General features: G+C 45.1%; 1 protein-coding gene across 2 annotated transcripts in view; it reads right to left on the reverse strand.

Annotated features, from left to right (window-relative positions):
- The window catches only part of LOC147896343 (uncharacterized), a 76,207-nt gene extending 59,773 nt beyond the window's left edge, over nucleotides 1-16,434 (reverse strand). Inside the window, exons 1-3 of one of the 2 annotated variants that reach the window (XM_087383216.1) lie at nucleotides 16,356-16,434; nucleotides 15,395-15,453; nucleotides 15,083-15,277 (exon numbers count right to left, since the gene is read on the reverse strand). In XM_087383216.1, coding sequence (XP_087239342.1) covers nucleotides 15,083-15,277; nucleotides 15,395-15,443 — 244 coding nt within the window. In that variant the 5' untranslated portion in view covers nucleotides 15,444-15,453; nucleotides 16,356-16,434. The other variant, XM_087383217.1, reaches the window with a different exon arrangement.
- Nucleotides 16,435-19,531: the final 3,097 nt, after the last annotated feature.

Raw genomic sequence — 19,531 nt, forward strand, 5'->3', positions numbered from 1 at the left:
TAGTGATTTTTTATACGTTAAGTCCACTTTGTCAGAGTATGACTACGAGGACACTAGGACATTAGGACTATTTGGTCCTAACCCTACTCCTGGGGTTATTACGAGGTTGTACTGTCATTTTTATTACATTTTGCCTTCATTGCTATTCCACTTTCTTGCTGTTCAAATAGGTATCAGAGCAGGCTATCCAACCCTGCCCTGCGCTCTTCCCTCGGCTCCAAGCTCTCGGTTGCATTTTTGTCACTGAGTTTCAGCCTCAGTCAAACCTGTAGCAGCCGCCACCCTCTACAAGCCTCCTACACCTGGTTGCCCCCTTTTTCACATTCCAGGTCTGCTTCGCACCTCTGCTGGAGCATTTTGGGTAGACCTCCTGCAGTTTTTGGGGATCTGGCTGCTTGGGAGCCACTGCTTTGAAAACATCTGCTGGCATCTAGGACTGGTTTGAACTTTGGCTGCTGGTCCTGCTCTCTTCCTGAGCTTCCTTGCTTGCCTCACGGTGGCAACTGTTTCATGCTTGGCTCCATGCATTTCTTGGTTCAGCAAGAAGCAGCCTACAGTTGCTATTTCTATTTTGAGTTGTGAAGCTGAGTACATGGCAGCCTTCACAGCCATTGTAGAGTGTGTTTGGCTTCACAAGTTACTTGCAGACCTTGATGTCAGCCAGGCATCTTCTACCATGATCTACACTGACAGCCAAATTGCTTTGGCCATTGCACGTAATCCTGTCTTTCATGCACCTACCAAGCACATTGAGGTGCACTATTATTATGTTCAAGAGCAACTGTCAGCTGGAGATATGCAGTTGTCCTGCGTTCCCACGGAGGATAGCTTAGAGGATCTCTTCACGAAGGCTCTACCACGACCCAAGTTTGAAGCTTTTCGTCAAGCTTTACACTTTGGTACATTTAAAACTTGATACTACTTCCCTATACTATCATAGGTTGCTATATCTATCACAGACAAATATGTGCAAGCGTGATATAGCTTCTAGGTATACCAAGATACTTCAGCCATACCCTGGAGGGGGGTTTGTTAACACTTAGCCCTGGTATGGCCTTGTAGGCTAGTTAGGACATGTAGTCCTACTAGGACACCCAGTACATTTAGGACATTTTAGTTCTAAGTTGACTTTGGTTGACTTTGAGTAATATATTGGCCATCTCTTGTACTCTCACATTATCCATTTGCAAGTACACACTAGCCTCTTCAGCTTTTTGTTTGCTCCCTTGCATGCCATCTCCATTCCATTGCTCACCGCACCCAACAGAAACTGCCACAAAAACTAAACCCTAAGATGGAACCCTATCCTCAAGAAATGTTTGAACTAGCAGTGAGGGGATGAGGCAATACGCAGGCCCTCCCACCACGCTACTAGGACTGCGACATCAATCTCCACCATCCGGGTGCCTGCCCCTCTCAATCGAGAAAGTGTCTATCCTCGTGCCTCTATCCCCTCTGGAATGTGCCTCCCAAGTCCCAAAAGACCTAGCTGGGCCATTGTCCTCTTCCCCAACATACACCCCTCTTGATCCCACACCTCCAAGTGCCAAATGAGTAGTCATGTCCCAAACTCATCCAGGCACAAGGGGCTTGCCCGTCTAAGCCCAGTAGATGACGACAGCGGCATCTGATATCAAGTGCTGAAAACATATGCTCCTAAATCAAAAGAAGTTCATTGTCCGACCAACCACTGCCCTCTATAACTCTTGGCAAAGTATCAATGGTTGTGGCTGCTGATGTGCAGATCATTGAGTCCATGTGCACGTTTCAACTCAAGTAATCATCTCGAATATCAGGTCAGAGCCTCCAGAAATTACTCAGGGTGGCTGTCCTAGACAAGGCCTCAAACCTGGAAGTTGCAAGAAAGGGCCATTTGACACCGACTGTTCAACGGGGGCATCCTACGAAGGGGAGAACCAAGCTAAGACCGCGTAGAAAAAGCTTGAGACTAAGAGCAGAAAGTCCAAGCCTTGCCCTTGTCCCAAGACTTAGGGGTAGAAGGAGGCTGTGACTTCAAAGGGGAAGGGTGAGAAGACGACGAGAGAGGAATTTCTCTGTAGCTGGAGGTGGGAGGGGGGGAGCCAAAGGAGAGGAGGGAGGGAGGTAGATGGCGAGCGTAACTGCAACAGAAGGGAAGGGGGGGGAGGGGGGGCATACCGAGGGGTGAAGCGAGGAGGGATCCAACAAACGAGGTGGGGGGGGGACATGGGAGACGAAGCTGGGGCTTGTCGTGGCTCCAGGTATCTGTCTCCAGTGGATCCTCTGACAAGTCAAAGAAAACCCCATCCTATGAAGTCTCGAGACGTCTCGAGGGGGTCCATCTAGCTATTCCCGCTAAGGCAGGGAAGCTGCTGCCCACTCTGCTATCGGATTTGTCTTAGTTTGACACGCTGCCGTCGATTCTTCATGCCCTTCTTGCAAGGCTTCTTCCTCTCCACCCCCTCAGAAGCTCTACCTAAGGGGTCTAGAACTCCTGTTGTGGCCTAGGAGGACCTTGTGCTCTATCCAACTAAGGCTCCCTCTACTGCCCCTCTCGAACCTCCAACAAGGTGGGAGTCCGACCTTGTCCCCTAGGGCAAGATTGCGCCAAATGATCCATCTACCTGCAACAGACGCACTACCCCGATAATCCAGAGGCCTCTATCCTCTAAAAGCTCTCCCTCATCAAGGGCCTCAAGGCCCATGTCGTCGATGGTGAACTCATGGTACAAGTACACCAAGTGAGGCCCAAAGAAAATAGTGCTTTGTTCCACCAGGGCCAGGTGGTCTTGGGGGAACTCAACTTAAGAAGAAACACTCCCTCCCATAAATGGTGACCTTCTGAATGTAGTCCCCATCCAATGCAAATCCAATCTCCCACCTCACTCCTCGATGGCATGAGTCCCACAAACGTTACCCACAACAACTCTATCCTAGAGTGATTGTACTACGACTTTCACATGCTGCTTGTCCCGTGGAGAAAGTAGAACCTTAACAGCAATGTGAGGGTGCTGCCATAAGAGCCCCTCTTGCCAAACCAAAGGTCACCACCAAGCTTTGATTCTCCAAGGTAAAGCAAAGAGAACTATGAAGCAAAAAAGGAAGGGAAGCTTGAACAAGAAGAAAGGCAAAAGGAAGAAGGAAAGGAAAAGGACCAAGATCCCCAAAAAAACCAGCCTCGGGCTCAGAAAAAAGGGCAGCTCCAAGCACCAAGAGGGTTGACGAGAAGCTCCCCTTCTGAGCCCAAAAGGAACTTGCTAAAGCTGCCCTAAGACACTCACCAAAAACAACTGCTCCGAGGCTCAGCACGAAAATTGAGGCCTAGGGAGATGAAGAACACACAGCAAGCAACAAGAGGACTGCTCTAAGGACCCCCGAATTGCTTCAGAAGAGCACCCTGAAACAGCAACATGCTGAAGAAGCTTCCTAGGAATGGTCGAGGGTGCACAATAGCTGCCCCAACTTAAAAACAAACCAAAGAGCAGCCAATGAGCCATGCCCACAGGTCCAAAAAGAGGCGCAGCAAGCTTGCACGGGCTCTTGGAAGACACGAGACCAATGGAAGTTGCTACAAGGCTCCCAGGTGAGCGCAGCTCCACAGCAAGCACCAGGACGTCCAAACGAACTAGGCAAGCAATAAAAATGGGCTGGCAAGGCTGGAAGGTAGGAGAAGGTGGAAGAGAAGGGCCAAGTAAAGAAGAGGTGAGAAGCAAAACAACACCAAAAGAGAGGACAGGGATCCAAGGGAGGGGGGAAAGGGGGGGAGAAGAAAGCAACACGTGGAAGTCACGGAGCTCGCAACTCCGCAATTTGCTATTCCTTCGCTCTCCATGAGGTATTTTGGCCTCCATGTTCCATTAAATCACAGTGTCAATTAGATGTCATGGCGGGCGAGGGAAAATGGCCAATACCATTGAAGTCCCAAAAATCCACAACTATCACATAGGCTTCCACTCATAGGAAGGTCTTGTTTGCCACCTGCCCTCTGCGATTGTGCATGGTCTACATGCTCGTGCACATATTTGCTGCATTGGCGCTTGAGGGAGCCGTGCAGCTACTGCTAGGCTAATGGAGATCGTGGGAGCCGCGAGTGTCTAGTCTGTAGTCCGGGTCTTAGGTGTGCTCGCCGTGCAGATGGATGGAGCTACATATTTGGCATCATTGACATTGTATGTGTGATAGCTATGGAAGGATAGCATCGGAAGGAGTGATAGCTATGAAAGGAGGGCTTGACACTCATGAAGGGAGTGGGAGCACCATCAACTCCGATACCATGATAGCAGAAGTGAGAGAGGGAGAGAGAGAGAGGAGTGCACACAATATAGCTTGCACCAGCAAGCTAGGAGTGAAAATATCTTTTCTAATACAGTGGGCACTGAAGGTGGACATTGATTGAGCAAGTGATTGTTGGGTGCGGAATGAAGATGGAATGCAAGGGAGCAAACAACAAGCTAAGGAAACAAGAGTACTTACAAATGGATAATGGAGAAAGTAGAAGTGGTAGCCTATATAGTCAAGTCCTCGCTGACCTACAGAGCCATGCACGGCTAAGTGCTAGCAAACCCCCCTCCATGGCATGGATGAAGTATAGAGTATACCTGGAATCTATATCATGGTTGCACGCATCCATCCAAGACGGATATAGCAACCTATGATAGTAGAAGGAGATCAGCATCACGTATCAAATGGTGCCAAGTGTCGAGCATGTCAAAAAGCCTCAAACTTGGGTCATGGTAGAGCTTTCGTGAAAAGATCTGTTGAGTTATCTTGCGTGGAAACGTAGGACAACTGTATATCTCCAACTGATAGCATCTTTGGAGGAGAAAGGAAAGCCAAGTTCCAATGGAGTAGGAACCAGCTACACTCCTCGAATTGGAAGCGCTACTTTATATTGTCTCATCATCATGTCCCTTTCAACATTAGAAAATTGGATGCCCAACTAGTAGTGCAACCTGCCCATATCTGACATTGCAAATGATTTCTACAAATCTGCCTTTAGATCTGCAATTTTCTATGTCGAGCCCAGTAACAAGCATGTCGTCCACATGAAGACTTAAAATCAGAAATGCTGATTCACTCTTCTAGACATAAAGAGTGGCCTCTGTAGGGCTATTCTGAAACCCAAGGCGTAACTCGGAGGTCATAATGACATTGTTACGCCTCCGACATTGTGTTCTGAAACCCAAGGCGTAACAATGTCAAAACAATGAACCTATAATTTCAAATCTCGGAGACTGAGTGACGTAGACCTCTTTCATAAAATCCCCGTGAAGGAAAGCAATCTTAATGTCCAACTCATAGACCTCCCAATGCATGTGAGATGCAAGAGCAATAACACAATGAATGGTCATAATGCGAGAAGTGGAAGCGAATGTCTCCTCAAAGTCAATGCCATGTTGTTAGGCATAGCCTATCGCAACAAGGTGCACTTTGTAGCAGTCAACACTGCCATCAGCTTTCCGCTTCAATTTGTAGACCCACTGAGTGCCTATGGCATGCTTGCCTACTAGCAAGCCACACAACTCCCATGTTCCATTTGCATGAATGGAATCAAGTTCAGCTTTCATGGCATCCAACCCTTCTCCGCTATCAAATGCATCCTTATGATAGAGAGGGTTCCTCATCACAAGCAGTAGCAATCAAAGCAATATGAAGCAAATTGCCTTGCATGTGTTTTTGTGCTCCTCTCATGCAAGCAGTCAAGGGATCAACTTGCTTGCTGTCCCGTAGAGTATCCAAGAGCAACCTTGAAACTCTCTTCTGCTGACAGCCTGCTCCTCATTAATTGCTTGATCAATGGCATGATCATCAAGTGACTGCAAATCAGACTGAACATGGGCAATAGGAGGAGGCTGTGAACTGCTAGAAGCATTTGGAGTCATATCCTGCAAAACACCATCTTAATCTGTGAAGGACGGTATAGAATCAAATACATCAGCAGCTTACACTGAGGGCTGTTTTTGACAGTCCAGCCACGGTAAAGGGGAATGCTTGGCAAAACTACCTCTCTACTAACAATTACCTTGCTTGTGCTGGGCTGAAACAACCTATATCCTCTGCTCTGTGAGCTGTAGCCAATAAAAATGCATCTGATGGCCATATCATCAAGCTTATGCCTCAGCTAAGAGGTAACTATGCATATGCAAGAGATCTAAACACCTGTATGTGAGATTACAACTTGTGGCCTGTCCATGCTTCATAATGGATCATGGTCTTCAATGCTCGAGTTGGTGCTCGGTTGAGCACATAGTTGGCACACATAATAGCATCCAACCAGAATTTATTGGGCAAAGACTTATGCACCTGCCCATTTCCATTTCTATTCTATTTTTCGCTCTGCAAGTCCATTTTGCCGCGGAGTGTATGGCACTGGGCACGGATGTATGATACCCCGGGCTGCTAAAAAATCAGAAAATTCCTGGAATAAGTACTCTCGTTTTCCTCAGCTATTGTTTGTTCTCCCAATGAAAAGCTCCAAATTTCATGCCAAGGCAGCCAAATGTCACTACAATCGTAGAAAATGTGACACACTGTGTTGCCAATTTGCAATGTTCCTGCAATCTGCCTACAAATGTGACAGAGGCACCAAAAACGGATTGTACTAGGCAATAACACTACAAAAGCTCAAAAGCCTCAACACACACCATGAAATCTGCAAATGCATTTCTGTAACAGCAAATGGGGCCTGAACTGCAAGAAAAACAAGCTGTTTGGAGCTGCACGGATGTCCAAAGTCACAAAAAAGTGTTTGGGCACGTACACAAAGGCTGTGCAGACAGATCGCAACCAAAATCGATGAATCCATACGGACCATGCAGACATGTAGGGACTGTGCAAAGCTGTCGCAGGAGCTAAATCTGCAAGTGGAGTACAAAAACGATTTACTGTACCAAAAAAGAGCTGCTAAATCTTGAAAAACGAGCTGCTGACTGTGAAGCTAAGCTAAAGCTGAACACATGGGAAGCAAGGAGTCAAGAAGACTGCTCTAATACCACTGTTGGGTGAGGAGAGCAATGGAATGGAGGGGAGCAAACAACAAGCTGAGGAAACTAGATTACTTGCAAAGGGATAATGGAGAAAGTACAAGAGGCCCTAAAGTCAACCACAAGAGTTTACTAGAAGTCAACCTGAAGGTTGCCCGAAGTCCTAACTAACCTACAAGACCATACCAGAGCTAAGTGCTAACAGTGATGGCTTCACCGTCACACAGATACGGACTCTCGCCCAAACCCCCACTAAAGCCCTAGAAATCCACAACATCACATAAGCTTCCACTCATAGGAAGACCTTGTCTACCACCCCCCCTCCCAGAACGCGCATGCCACAAGTTGCAAAGCGCTTTGGTGGGACAGTCAATTAATATTCCCATGATCCAAGAGCATATGTTTTCAGCTTCGGATATAAGAAGGCGATGGCATCGTCTCCTCTGAAGATGTCCAGAGATATAGTCGCTAGTTGTAAGCAAGAGCTAGGGTGTTTGAGGTGTCTAATAAAGGTGAGCTCATAGGAGAACGAGGGATGGGAGACTCTAGGATTTGGCTCCAAAACATGTAAGCACCTACTAGTCGGCAACAACATGCACCTTTTTGGAGACAGCTTATCGAGAGCCTCCCACATGTGGACTCCTGGATTATTATTGGAGACTTCAACAACCAATAGTTTGATAAGGGCTAGCAAGGGGAAGCCTCTTTCTCTGTGACACCATCTTCAGAGCATATGACATGGGAGCAATTCATCTTTGCAACTGGTGGCTAGGATCCTTGGCAAGAGGCAAAGTTCTCTAGACTCTCGAGTAGCCTCTACTCCTCCTTTGGCCAATGGCCACATTATGGACTACTTGACAGACTAGAAAGATTCTATATAGGACAGATGGGCTATGCCGTCCGACACTAGGATCGATTGGACTAAATCAGTCGCTTTCCTCAAGGCCACTGAGGAGATCCAAGAGTTCTTGGACTAGGGGGCCACTCTTGGCTTCCATTGGAGCCACAAGGTTAGACGCAAGGGGGGGGCGAAGCTACGGCTCGCCTGGGGCCTATCGTGGTGCAGAAGCCTAAGAACTCCGGGTCTCTGTCTCCAATGGATCCGTTGGGAGATCAAAGAAAACCTCACCCCCCGAAGTCTAGGGATGTCTCGTGGGGAATCCATCTAGCTGCTCTTGCTAGGGTGGTGGGGAAGCCACTGCCCGCTCTATTGTCGCCCACTGGCTGAGTCAGGCACACTCCGCCATCGATTCTTCGTGACCTTCTTGCTGGGCTTCTACCTCTCCACCCTAGTCTAGGAGCCCTCGGAAGACTCTACCCAAGGGGTCTGGCCCAAGCTGTGGCCTAGGAGGACATTGTGCTCTATCCACCCAAGACTCCCTCTATTGCTCCTCTCGAGCGTACGAGAGGAGACTACAACCTTGTCCCCTAAGAAAATCCGTGCCAAATGACACATCTGCATGCAACGAAGGCATTGACCCGGCAATCCACAGACCTCTATCCTCTGACGAAGCTCTTGCCCAACCAGGTAGATCTCCTCTAGAAGGGACTCTGGGCTCTCTACAGTCATCCTGAGATGAGAGACCCCATCATCTTCCACTTCCCAAGTTGCTCAAACTAGTGGGGACTCCATAACTGTGCCAAAGGCACCCCCAATGGAAGGGAGGATGGGCCAATACTCTCTCGAGAGCCCAAGGAAGCGGGGTGTCACTAGAAAGCAAGGCAAGTGATGCCTCGTGTCCATGTCGTCGACCGTGAACCCATGGTACCAAGGAATGAAGTACACCAGCTCAAGACAGAGGAAAATAGGGCTCTGCTCCACCAGGGCTAGGGTGGTGTTGGGGGAACTAAAGTGAAGAAGGAAGACTCCCCTCCCATAAATGGTGACCTCCTGAATGTGGTCCCATCCAATGCTAAGCTCGCCTGAATCCAATCCCACACCTGACTCCTTGATGGCATGCGTCCCACAATCCTGCCGACAACAGCTCCATCCTAGAGTGATTGTACAAGGACCTTCACATGTTGCTTGTCCTAGAGAGAAAGTACAACCTTGACAGTAGTGGGAGTGGAGGGTGTTGCCATAAGAGCCCCTCTTGCCACACCAAAGGTCACCACCAAACTTCGCCTCTTGAGGGTAAAGCAAAGGACACTATGCTACAAAAAAGGAAGGGAAGGCTGAAAAAGAAAAAAGGTAAGAGGAAGAAGGAAAAAAAAAAAAGGACCAAGATCCCCCAAAAAACCAGCCTCAAGCTCAAAAACAAGGGCAGCTCCAAGCACTAAGAGGGCTGATGAAAAGATCCCTAAAAAGGAGCCTTTTGAGCCCAAAAGGAACCTGCGAAAGCTGCCCTGAGACGCTGAAAAGCTGTCCAGAAACAGCTACTCCCAGGCTCAGCAAGCAAACTGAGGCCTAGGGAGATGGAGAACATGTAGCAAGCAGCAATAGGGCTGCTCTAAGGACCTCCGAACCAGAACTGCTTCAGAACAGCAGCACGATGCAGAAGAAGCTTACAAGGAATGGTCAAAAGTGCACCGGAGGTGCCCCAACTTGAAAACGAGCCAAACAACAGCCAATGAGCTGTGCCAACAGCTCCAAAAAGAGGCTCAGCTGGAGGAGCAACCAATGGAAGTCTGCTGCAAGGCTCCCGCATGAGCAAAAATCCACGACTCACATAGGCTTGGAAACTCATAGGAAGGTCTAGTTTGCCACCCCCCCGCCCCGATTGTGCATGGTCTACGTGATCATGCACGTCAATATCAACAACAGCCAGCACTTCACCAGGAGTTGCAGCACACTTTGGTTGTACAGTCAATTGACATTCTCAAGCACACTTGTTGGGTAAACTTATAGTGCAAGGCCTCACCCCAAGTTCAGAGCGCTAGAAGCTCTTGCTTGGGTGAGGACTACCTAGGAAAACCCACCGCACAAGAGGACCGTGGCAGCAGTCTCATCGGAGTATCTTCTTAGAGGCTCCCCTGACAAGGTAGGGGTCACCATTGATAAGAAGCTTACATAGGGTTTGGCAGCATTTGGCTAGTGCACTCATCCAAGCTAGCCATAAATATCTCGAGGAGTTCGAGCGCTAGTCCCTTCTCTAGCAATTGGTGGTCGGTGATTAGAAGGGATGTATGCTGTGGCAGCAAACGCACGCAGGGTAGGTAAGGTGGGACAATGGCCTAGCTAGATCCTTTGGAGCATGGAGTTGGCTTCCCCGAGAGACTGGAGCATGGAGTCGACTCCCCTAAAGGGCAAGGGTCACCGTTGATAAGGAGAGGAAGGTGCCAAACTCAAGGCTTTGATATCACTGTAGAAAAGATAAGTGCACGGTAGCAGAAGATGAAAGCGGAGAGGGGAGAGAGAGAGAGACAAAAGGAGACAAAGAGCGAGATATAATATGATATGATTCTATTAAAATCCGCTGTTAGAGGAGGAAGGAGGAGTATAGGAGGATATATTAGATGTCACATCCAAATAGTCCCTACAAAAGTGGTAGGTTGGACATATATAGTCCCCTCCACAATTCCCTTTAACTATCACTGGGGTACTACTACATTAGTAGCCCTTTTTCCCCTTCATTACACAAAATGCCAGTCAAGTATGAGGACATGCAACCACATATGAGGAAGTCCTTGTCTCAGCACGTATCCGTTGGCAAATAATTGGTCAAAGGCAACAACAATGTGAATGCTAGTAAAAAGTCCTCGAGTCACTTCAAGCTGAGTCAAAAACCAATGGAGACAAGATATGGTTTCTAAACTTCTATTACTGTTCAAGTAATTATCCTTGTGACAAATTGTGAAAATCTTGTTCCTCAAATCATGTGTCATGTGTAGGAGTCTACAATTTCTTTTGAACTCAATCATGCCAAAAAAGTCAAAAACTTGTAACCCTAGCTAAGGGAAAGCAATCACAGATCATAAGTTGGGATAATTCATGTAGCCAGTTCAAGTGTCATGAATCATGTATCAACCAATTGTCATGTACCAGGTGACTAGTCTCTTGCAACCTCATGGGACAAATATCCATTGAGGGGGGAGCATTCAAAATTAGTGTCTATTTAGAGTAAGAATTTCTTAAACTCAATCATGCCACAAGAGTCAACTTGTAACCCTACCTATCGAAAACAGTCACATATCATTTGTCCAAACAATTCATGTAACCATTATCAAGTGTTACAAATCATGTAACAAATATCACATGTCATGGACTAGTCCCTTGTAACCTCATGGGACAAATATCCATTGAGGGGGAGTGTGGGAGATCAATGTCTATTTGGTCCACACCCAAGTTGACGTCGATAGGCTTGGTATATAAAGCACATGTGTGGCCTTTATCCCTTATTCTATGGATCGTTCTTATACAATGTGTGGAAAGAGGGTGGAGCTTGTCTCCTTGCAATAAAATCTTCTTGTTCATGTGTACTGCTCTCCATTTTGTGTTTGTGCTTCCGCATTAGTAATCCATGTATTGACACTCAAAACTTGACAAAGGGGCTATTGCCCTACCCTATGAGCAGCCCTCCCACTGTTGCAGATCCCTTCTAAGTACCTCTCTGGTGACAAAACCACTCCACGCATACGACATTGACAGATCATGGGGTTTGGAATGCAAAGCTTGATGAAAGAGGAATTGACCAAAAATCATGCTCTACATACAGTAAACATGCTTGAGAAGATAATGATGGGCTGAAAGACGAAGCTGAAATGAGGACAAGAATGCCCCATGACACCAATGGGAAGGGCAGGTTTGGAAAAAGGGGTGCAGATAGTAGAAGATGGGAAATGGAAGGGAAAGGAGAAGCTGAGAAGGGAAGAATATATGTGCGTGCGTGCGTGCGAGAGAGGGGGGGAGGGAGGACAGAACAAGAGCTCAAAGTTAGAGGTCACAACAAAACACAAGTTATAAGAGTGGGAGGGTTGAGATGAACAGTTTTCAAAGCTGAATTTCTACAATAAACAAAACTATGGCAAAGCTAGAGGGCATGCAATACAAAGCATGTCCTCCCTCACCCCAAAAACCCCCAGCATGCCTAGCCTAGCCATGTTTAGAAGCTAAGCATTGTCTTGGGGGAAAGCTTCTGGACAATACAGAGCTTTTCCAAAAGCTAAACATAATAGATTAACTTAAATCTCAGCTGCCATTTGCAACTTTGCTCTGCCAATATTTTCTTTAGCTCCGAATTGGTCTTGATGAACTATTACCTCAAATTCCAGGGCAAGAAACTGTCCTAAATTTTTTTGAAGTCATCACAAAACCAACAGCCTATTCTTCAAGCCGGTAAAATGAATCCTCCCACATGCATTGGGACACTTGAATGTTACTATGTTTGATTTTTCAAATCTTTGACAGAGACAGACAAGAGCCTCGTGCTATAGATTTTGACTTAATAATTGATACAAAACTAAAGATCCCACCTTCCTAAAAAATCGCCTTTGACTAAAATTCTCACCTCTAGAGGATATTTTGTATTTTGTATGGCTTCTCAGAAAAGCATGTCTTTCACTATCGAATCCACCTTCTACGTTAAGCCAGCATCCTTCCTATGTTCAATCAAGCTTAATCTAAGGTGATCTAGACATGACATGAACGAAAAAAATCTCCCCCAACCTAACTACTGCTACCAATTACCCCACATCATATGCATTAGATAAAGATAACCCTGAATTCAGAGTGCGTTTTCCTGTTATTCCCAGAGGTAATGAAATACCTCTGAGTGTTAGATAGACATATCAGAGACTTTTGTTTGATATGCATATTTTATTTGCACATAACGGAGATGGATTCTAGAGTAGAGAGCTTTCATTTCATATGGATATTTTAGTTAAGGCTGACATGGCATCCATAGCCCAATGTAAACAGAATATGGATTCTAGAGTGGTGTTATACGTTCATCTCATTATTAAAACCTGAAACCCTATGCCACCCCTTATTCTTGTTGATGTATATGTCCACCATCCCAAATCCGTGAGAAAATGGCTAAAACGGTTAGTTAAGTCTAGGAGATGACAGATATGGTTATCATGGTGAAGCAAATGGAGTCAATGCTTAAACAGACTTGTCACATGTCAAAGACATCGTGTATGAAAGCCTCATACACTTGTTTCCCAAGTCAACCCCATTTATGCCTATTGTAATCCCAAAGCAATCCCAAATCTGTAAGAAGCACATCTTATTTTTTACATGTTGCATTTAGGCTCCCCCATCCACCCCTTCTACCATCAAAGGTGCAATACCAATAGTTGTATCACCATCCCCGCCACTAATTGCCCCTATCAAGGTATGTTGCCACTATTTTCTATCCTTTCTTATATGTACCTAGTTGAGTTTTTATTATAGACATTATAGAATTTGCTTGTGTTTGTTATTTGACGTGTTGAGATCATGTGGGTACCATCCTCAACTTCTATTTTTGGGGCCTAGAATTGGCTCCCCTAGCAGCCCATGGAGAGGCTAAGAGTGCTTGCACATCTAAAAGCAGCTAGCAGCAAGATTCAAGAGATTCAAGGGAACATCCCAGAGGACGGTGAGCGGGGCTTCGTAGGGAACCCAAATGCCATGACCCTCCACATTGGGTCTATCATTTCTCTAGGACAAAGTCCCTTTCAAAGTTTTCTTCTTGTAATAGGTTCAGGCCCATTACTCCAAATGGATCCAAAATGAGGAGATAGAGATCCACGGGATGATAAGATCGTGGACTCACTAAAATGACAGACAACCAAAGTGTTTGGTCGTTTGGGATAGAGGTCCACCATTGATCCTTTTACTACGAGAGGGAAGACCCTTGTGTGAGGTACAATGGCATCCAAGCGAGTCGTTCTAGCCATTCAAGGTTGAGTACTCACAGCAAGTAGTATAGGTTCCTTTCTTCTCTTGTACCGCCCCCACCTGTTTCCAAGATACTCTAAGGCAATGAGCTGGCATTCCAAGAATGCACGCTGTATAACAACCAATTGTCTTTTATAATGGATCAAGTGCTTCCTCAATTCAAATATCTTTTTTGCCTTTAACCTCAAATCTATGAGACTTATCCAACAAACTTCCTCTTTAAGATCATCACATGGAACTTTTTTGTCACGTTTTCTACACATCTTGTAGTCAAGTAAACTTTATTAAATCTTTGTTTTGAAAATGTTCGCCTATCTTTGAGTACTGCCCCATTTAACCGTCTCTGCGCTCAAACAAACCCTAGCTAAGCAAGTTAACCCCCACTAACTTAGCTAAGTTAGTACCTCAGGGGGGTCACTATGTATAAACCCTCTATATCACGTGCGTTCAAGGCCTATATTTAAAATCCTTTATCTGTAAATTTTTTCATTAATAAAATGTACCCCTTTCCTATACAAATTTGTAAATTTTTTACAAAACTATTTTAAATAATCCCTTATGTATATTTCTGTAAATTTTAGAAATAAAAAATATCCTTCTGTTGAACTCACGTGATAGGGTTACATATGATGAGTGACCCCCCCGAGGTTAGTACTAACCCTCTCTAGGCCCAAGCAACCCCTCATTTAGTACTAACCGTCTCTTACTTGGCCCAATCTTAGCCTTTATTACATAACTCCTCGTAACATGAGGGCAGACCAAGACTGAATCTCGGGTCTCTGTTGCTAAGTAAAACTTGCTCTTCTTTAACAAGGACTTTTACATCAAGCTCCTGTTAAATGTGGTTTTAAAAAACACCTTTCTGCAGAACGAGTACAGCAGACAGTTCCTTTCACACAGGATGGTGCACTGGCTGACTGATCTCCACTCGAGGATCAAAATTAAGAAATCATCACCCTCCCAAGGCTACCAATCTGAGACACAATGATCAGTTTGGCGAAAACACAGGGACAAGAATTGTTCCCAAAAATCACAAGCGCAAATTAGAAATCCCTTCGCTCCCTTAATGCAAATACTAACAAAATGATAAAACACGAGCATGCTTGCCACCACGATGGTTGACACGAGATTTTTAAAAGCCTTCAAAAAGAGCACATTTACCAGAAAAACCTCCCCCGTCATTAACGCATACAGCGAGTAACAAAAGGTTGCACTGATGTGGATATCACGACAAATGCAGACTATCTTCAACTCTGGAGTCTGGAGCAACAAGAACTAAAGTAGAAATTTCAAATACCTGACAACTTGTCCTTGACCAAGTCCTCAACAAAGTTAACAGCATCCTCTCTTGCTTGGTAATCATGAGACGTTGGCTGTAGGTCCATGTAAACATCGTCAAACAATTTTTCTAGCACATTTATTTGATGTGGTGGAATTGGAGGTTGACTAGACATCTTTTCACGTTCCAATTCGAAAGCCTTTTGCGTAAGTGCTGAAAGTGCAAAAACCAGAAGTCACGTCATTGCGATATACGCAGGTCCAGGTCTTCCAAGTACGTCTGAACAGGAATTTGAAAAGCCACAGTGAGGGCATTCAATTCTTCGCTTACCATTTACTTTCGGTCTCTTTTCTTGGAAACGATTCCTTGATTTACCCATTGTACCTAACCTGCAAAGATGCCAAAGATAAGATAGTTTACGGCAGTGCTTCAATTTTCTGCGCAGATCGAGCTTCACTACGTTCCGACTCCCCTTAAGGCTCAAGGCTTCCACTCCCCTACAAAGCTCAAGGCTCCCAGCTCACTACTCATTATATTTCCAGGTCCTGCATTATTTGCCGCACACCCCAAATAAGTGGCAGTTATATGAAGTCTATAATGCCCTGGGAAATTTTATGAAGCTTGAAGATGTGGAGCAAATTTAAGGCCTGATTATGGCATTTGAAACTTTTACATATGCTTCATACTAGCGAAGCTGCACAAGAAACTCTGTTTCGAGAGAGGCAAACAGTAAGCAATGACACACAGCAGCACCATTTAGGATTCACGACACCTCAGAGCTACGAATAAATTGCACCACCGAGAACGCCTGTTCCTTAGCTACCACTCATGCAGCGACGTATCAAATCCAATTCGCAGAGGGAAACAAATTCTTTAGGAAATCCTACAGAGTTTTTCTTGCTTCGCAACTCAATGTCGCAACTAATATTATGATGTGCGAATTAAATGATGTGCTTCGCAACTCAATGTCGCAACTAATCAAAACCGCGCCATTGTCGACTCCTCTTAGTGCAATGACAAGCAATCGTGAGAGACGATTTCAAATTTACGTCGAGTGTGATGCCTATTTTGGATGCTCATAAAGCGAGCTGCCAAACCGGTGTGCAAAGTCCTATAGGAGCACCAGCCCTACCGGTTGGAGAGACGAGACAAAGCATGCAACCAATTTCCGGACGTTCTCCAATTAGCTGTTTGTGCAATTGTTGGAAAACTTACGAAAAAGGCAGGGATTGGAAGAAGAGGGAGCGCAAAAAACAGAGAGAATGGGGGAGAAATGGAGAGGGAAAGGAACCTGGAGATGGGAAAACGATGGGGTTCCGCAGTTAAGAAAAGGGGAAGAAGAGCCTCCGTCCTGTCGAGAGCTTTGCAAATTCAAATTCTATTTATTTATTAGTTTGCCTGAGAGGGCCAGAACTCGATGCCCGTAACTAGACAGTTATTGCCCTCACTAATAAGACCACTTTCATTAAATCGTGCCAAAGTGGGTGGTGGTGGCCTCTTGCTCACCCATGATGATGGCCCATGGAAAGAGGCCCTTGCCTCCTCTTCCCTCACATCCAACTCCCCACTCGTTCTTTCACGCACATCTACGTGGCACCAGCACTTTTGAAAACAGTCGATCCAAACTCACGCCCGTAGCTTCTCGCCCTTGATCCTCCTCGCCATAGTGTTTATCACCAGCAAGACCGTGTCTCAACCATTAATCCATTTGCATGGGAAGTGTACCTAGGCGCCCACCCTACTTCCATGTGTCCCAAAAACATGTGTCTACCACACTTCTCTAGGTGTGCCATTTACTCAAAGCCACCGTGTAGCCTGTGCACCTAGTGGCACTTGCACTACTCCATGGCCACCTACCACACTAGGTGCCCAAATGGCACCACACTCGGCCAGCGGAAACAAGCCCTTCTTGAACAATAGCAATGGCTCAAGAAGGTGACTTTGCACTACATTCTAAAAAATATATTGTTGCCTTAGGAAGGATCCTCCAAAGATTGGAGTCTTTGGGCACTATTTACCGTGTGGACATTGTTTGATGAGCTATGGACATTGTTTGTTGAGCTAGTAGGTCCAATGGCCCACTTTTTCAGATGTCCACAGCTTCGACAACCTAAGGAGGCCGCCCAGTAAATTCTCTAGTGGACAACAAAAGCTTTTTGAATGGCCTATTAAAGACTACCATGTGGAAGTACTCCCCTATTCGAGAGCCATGGGCGAGATGTTGTGAATCCTACCTTAGCATGGTATTATCGTCTTAAGGTCTATTTAGTGTTCAAAACTTCTATAGCACTTCATTTATCAATTATCGGCCATTCAAAATTTCCAAAATGTTATTTGACTTATGTTTCTAGTTATTGTGTCTATCACATCTGAAAGATCTAGTGAAGCATTTTTAGAATCTTATCAACTTTATACCCTCGAACTATCTTCCTTTTAAATACCACTAAATTTCTAATTGTGGATTGTAATCATTGCACCATGGACACTTGCCACATCAAGGCCAAGGTTAAATTGAAGTTTGCTTCATTATCACATAAGAAACCTCCAGATCACCACTGAGGAAGAAGTTTGAAGCAACTTTTGAAACATGTTGAGGAGAGTCCTTAATAAGATACCTATATACTAGACACCTCAAAGATGTGGCACATTGAGTGTCAATATTTTTTTAGGGTCCACATAAATTAACATGAAAAGCTAAATTAATTTGTGTATGGAAAATATTCAATACATAATAACTTCTTCTTTTTTTCCAAATGAGGAGGAGGAGGAGGAGGAGTGGATGAAGGTAGATGTGGAGTTAGAGGTGCAAGTTGAAGATAGACACATAATGTATAATATGACAAGCTATGATAACAAATCAAGTTGGTGTATGGTAAAGGAACTCAAAGTTATACATAATGTATAATATGACAAGCTATGATAACAAATGAAGTTGGTGTATGGTAAAGGAACTCAAGGGAAACCTAATACCACAAGCTACTCTTGGGAGTGCAAGGCAAAAGGTGGGTGACCTTCTAAAAAGACAAGAGATTCAAACTTCGAAACAAAGGGCAGCTATTTTTAGCCACGCTTTCTTCCTTCCTTCCCAAAAAGTAGGGTGGCCTGCATGGAGAAAAGACAACCCTAAAAAGCTACCCTATAGTGAAGGGCGGTGGCAAAAGGTTAACCACTTAGGTGACACTCCATCGGATATATCCATATAGATTGTCTTGCAAGGCAATTTTAGCCCACCCTATCTATTCACAAATTTTGTGAAGCAACTGTCTAAATGAATATAATTGTCTCTACTCTAAGCTTCCATGTATTATTGTTTGTTGTCTCTTTGTTAAAGCATTTAGATTGACTCCACTTCATGATGCCATGATTTGAGTATCAATTGGTGAAGTTGATAAATGGGAATTAACTTGATCTCTTGTGCATCACCAGAAAGCTTTGCTTTGAATGTTCCACTAAAAGTTCATAAACAATGAGATGAATGGTGTTTGCCAAAATGTGCTTTAAAGAAAAGTTTGGGATAAGGCTCAGCCCATCCTTAACTTTGTCGAAGTATGCTTCCTTAATGGTCTAACAGGTGGGCCTTTCCCTGACTCTTGTTACATATGTAAAGAGATGGGTCACTAAACAAGGGAATGCCCAAAAGAGTGGCCAACAGTGCTCTTGCTCGTGGTGAGAAGTCCGACTCGACTCCAACAATGCAAACTACACAAGAGATGGTCTAGTAAGAGCCAGTGGGAGAGTCAAAGGATCCACAAACCGAAAACGCTCCAAGGATCTACACACACTCCTATTTGTATTGCTTTGTAGGACCAAGAAGAGTAGTGGCATATGGTAGAGAAGCATGGGAAAACCAAAGTGATACCACAACCCCCCACAACAAGGAACTCGTCCTCAGCGCACCTCCGAAATCTAACCCTAAGGTCGTGGAAGAACAGAGAGATATGCATGCAAACCAACTAAAGCAATCTCATGCAGATGCCATGCAGGATGCCAACCACAAGAAACGCACACTTGAAGAAAGAAAGAAAGATGCTGCCCCACTGAAGGAGATCAATAAAAACATGTAAAGAAGTGCAGGTTGAAGCTTTGTAAAAAAGGATTAAAGATGTGGCCCGAGGAGCAAGCCAAGGAAAGGAAAACCGCTTTCACTTCCTCAAAGATGCATATAAGGCCCTCTCGCAGTAATCCCCCTCAAGGAAGCGTGGGTGTGAGTGATGAATGGTAACTTTAATTTCCTAGGACATTCATGGTTGCTGCAACAAAGTAAAGCAAAAGGGTTGCCTAGAGGTGTTTAGGAGAGCCACCACATGTTATTTGTTTATAGGAGTTGAAATGGGGTGTAGACTCCTTTTGGTTTGCATGCAAGAACTCAGGTATGAACCATTTGTGAATAGCCCAATTAGAGGCAAGGGTGTAACCGCCATGTTGGTGTTGTCTTAGTTGAAAGCCAAAGAGGTTTGCAGGGACCCA

Source organism: Dipteris shenzhenensis, chromosome 12 (genome assembly GCF_047967505.1).
Source record: "Dipteris shenzhenensis isolate YYH24624 ecotype China chromosome 12, Dip_SZ_1.0, whole genome shotgun sequence".
Classification (NCBI taxonomy): domain Eukaryota; kingdom Viridiplantae; phylum Streptophyta; class Polypodiopsida; order Gleicheniales; family Dipteridaceae; genus Dipteris; species Dipteris shenzhenensis.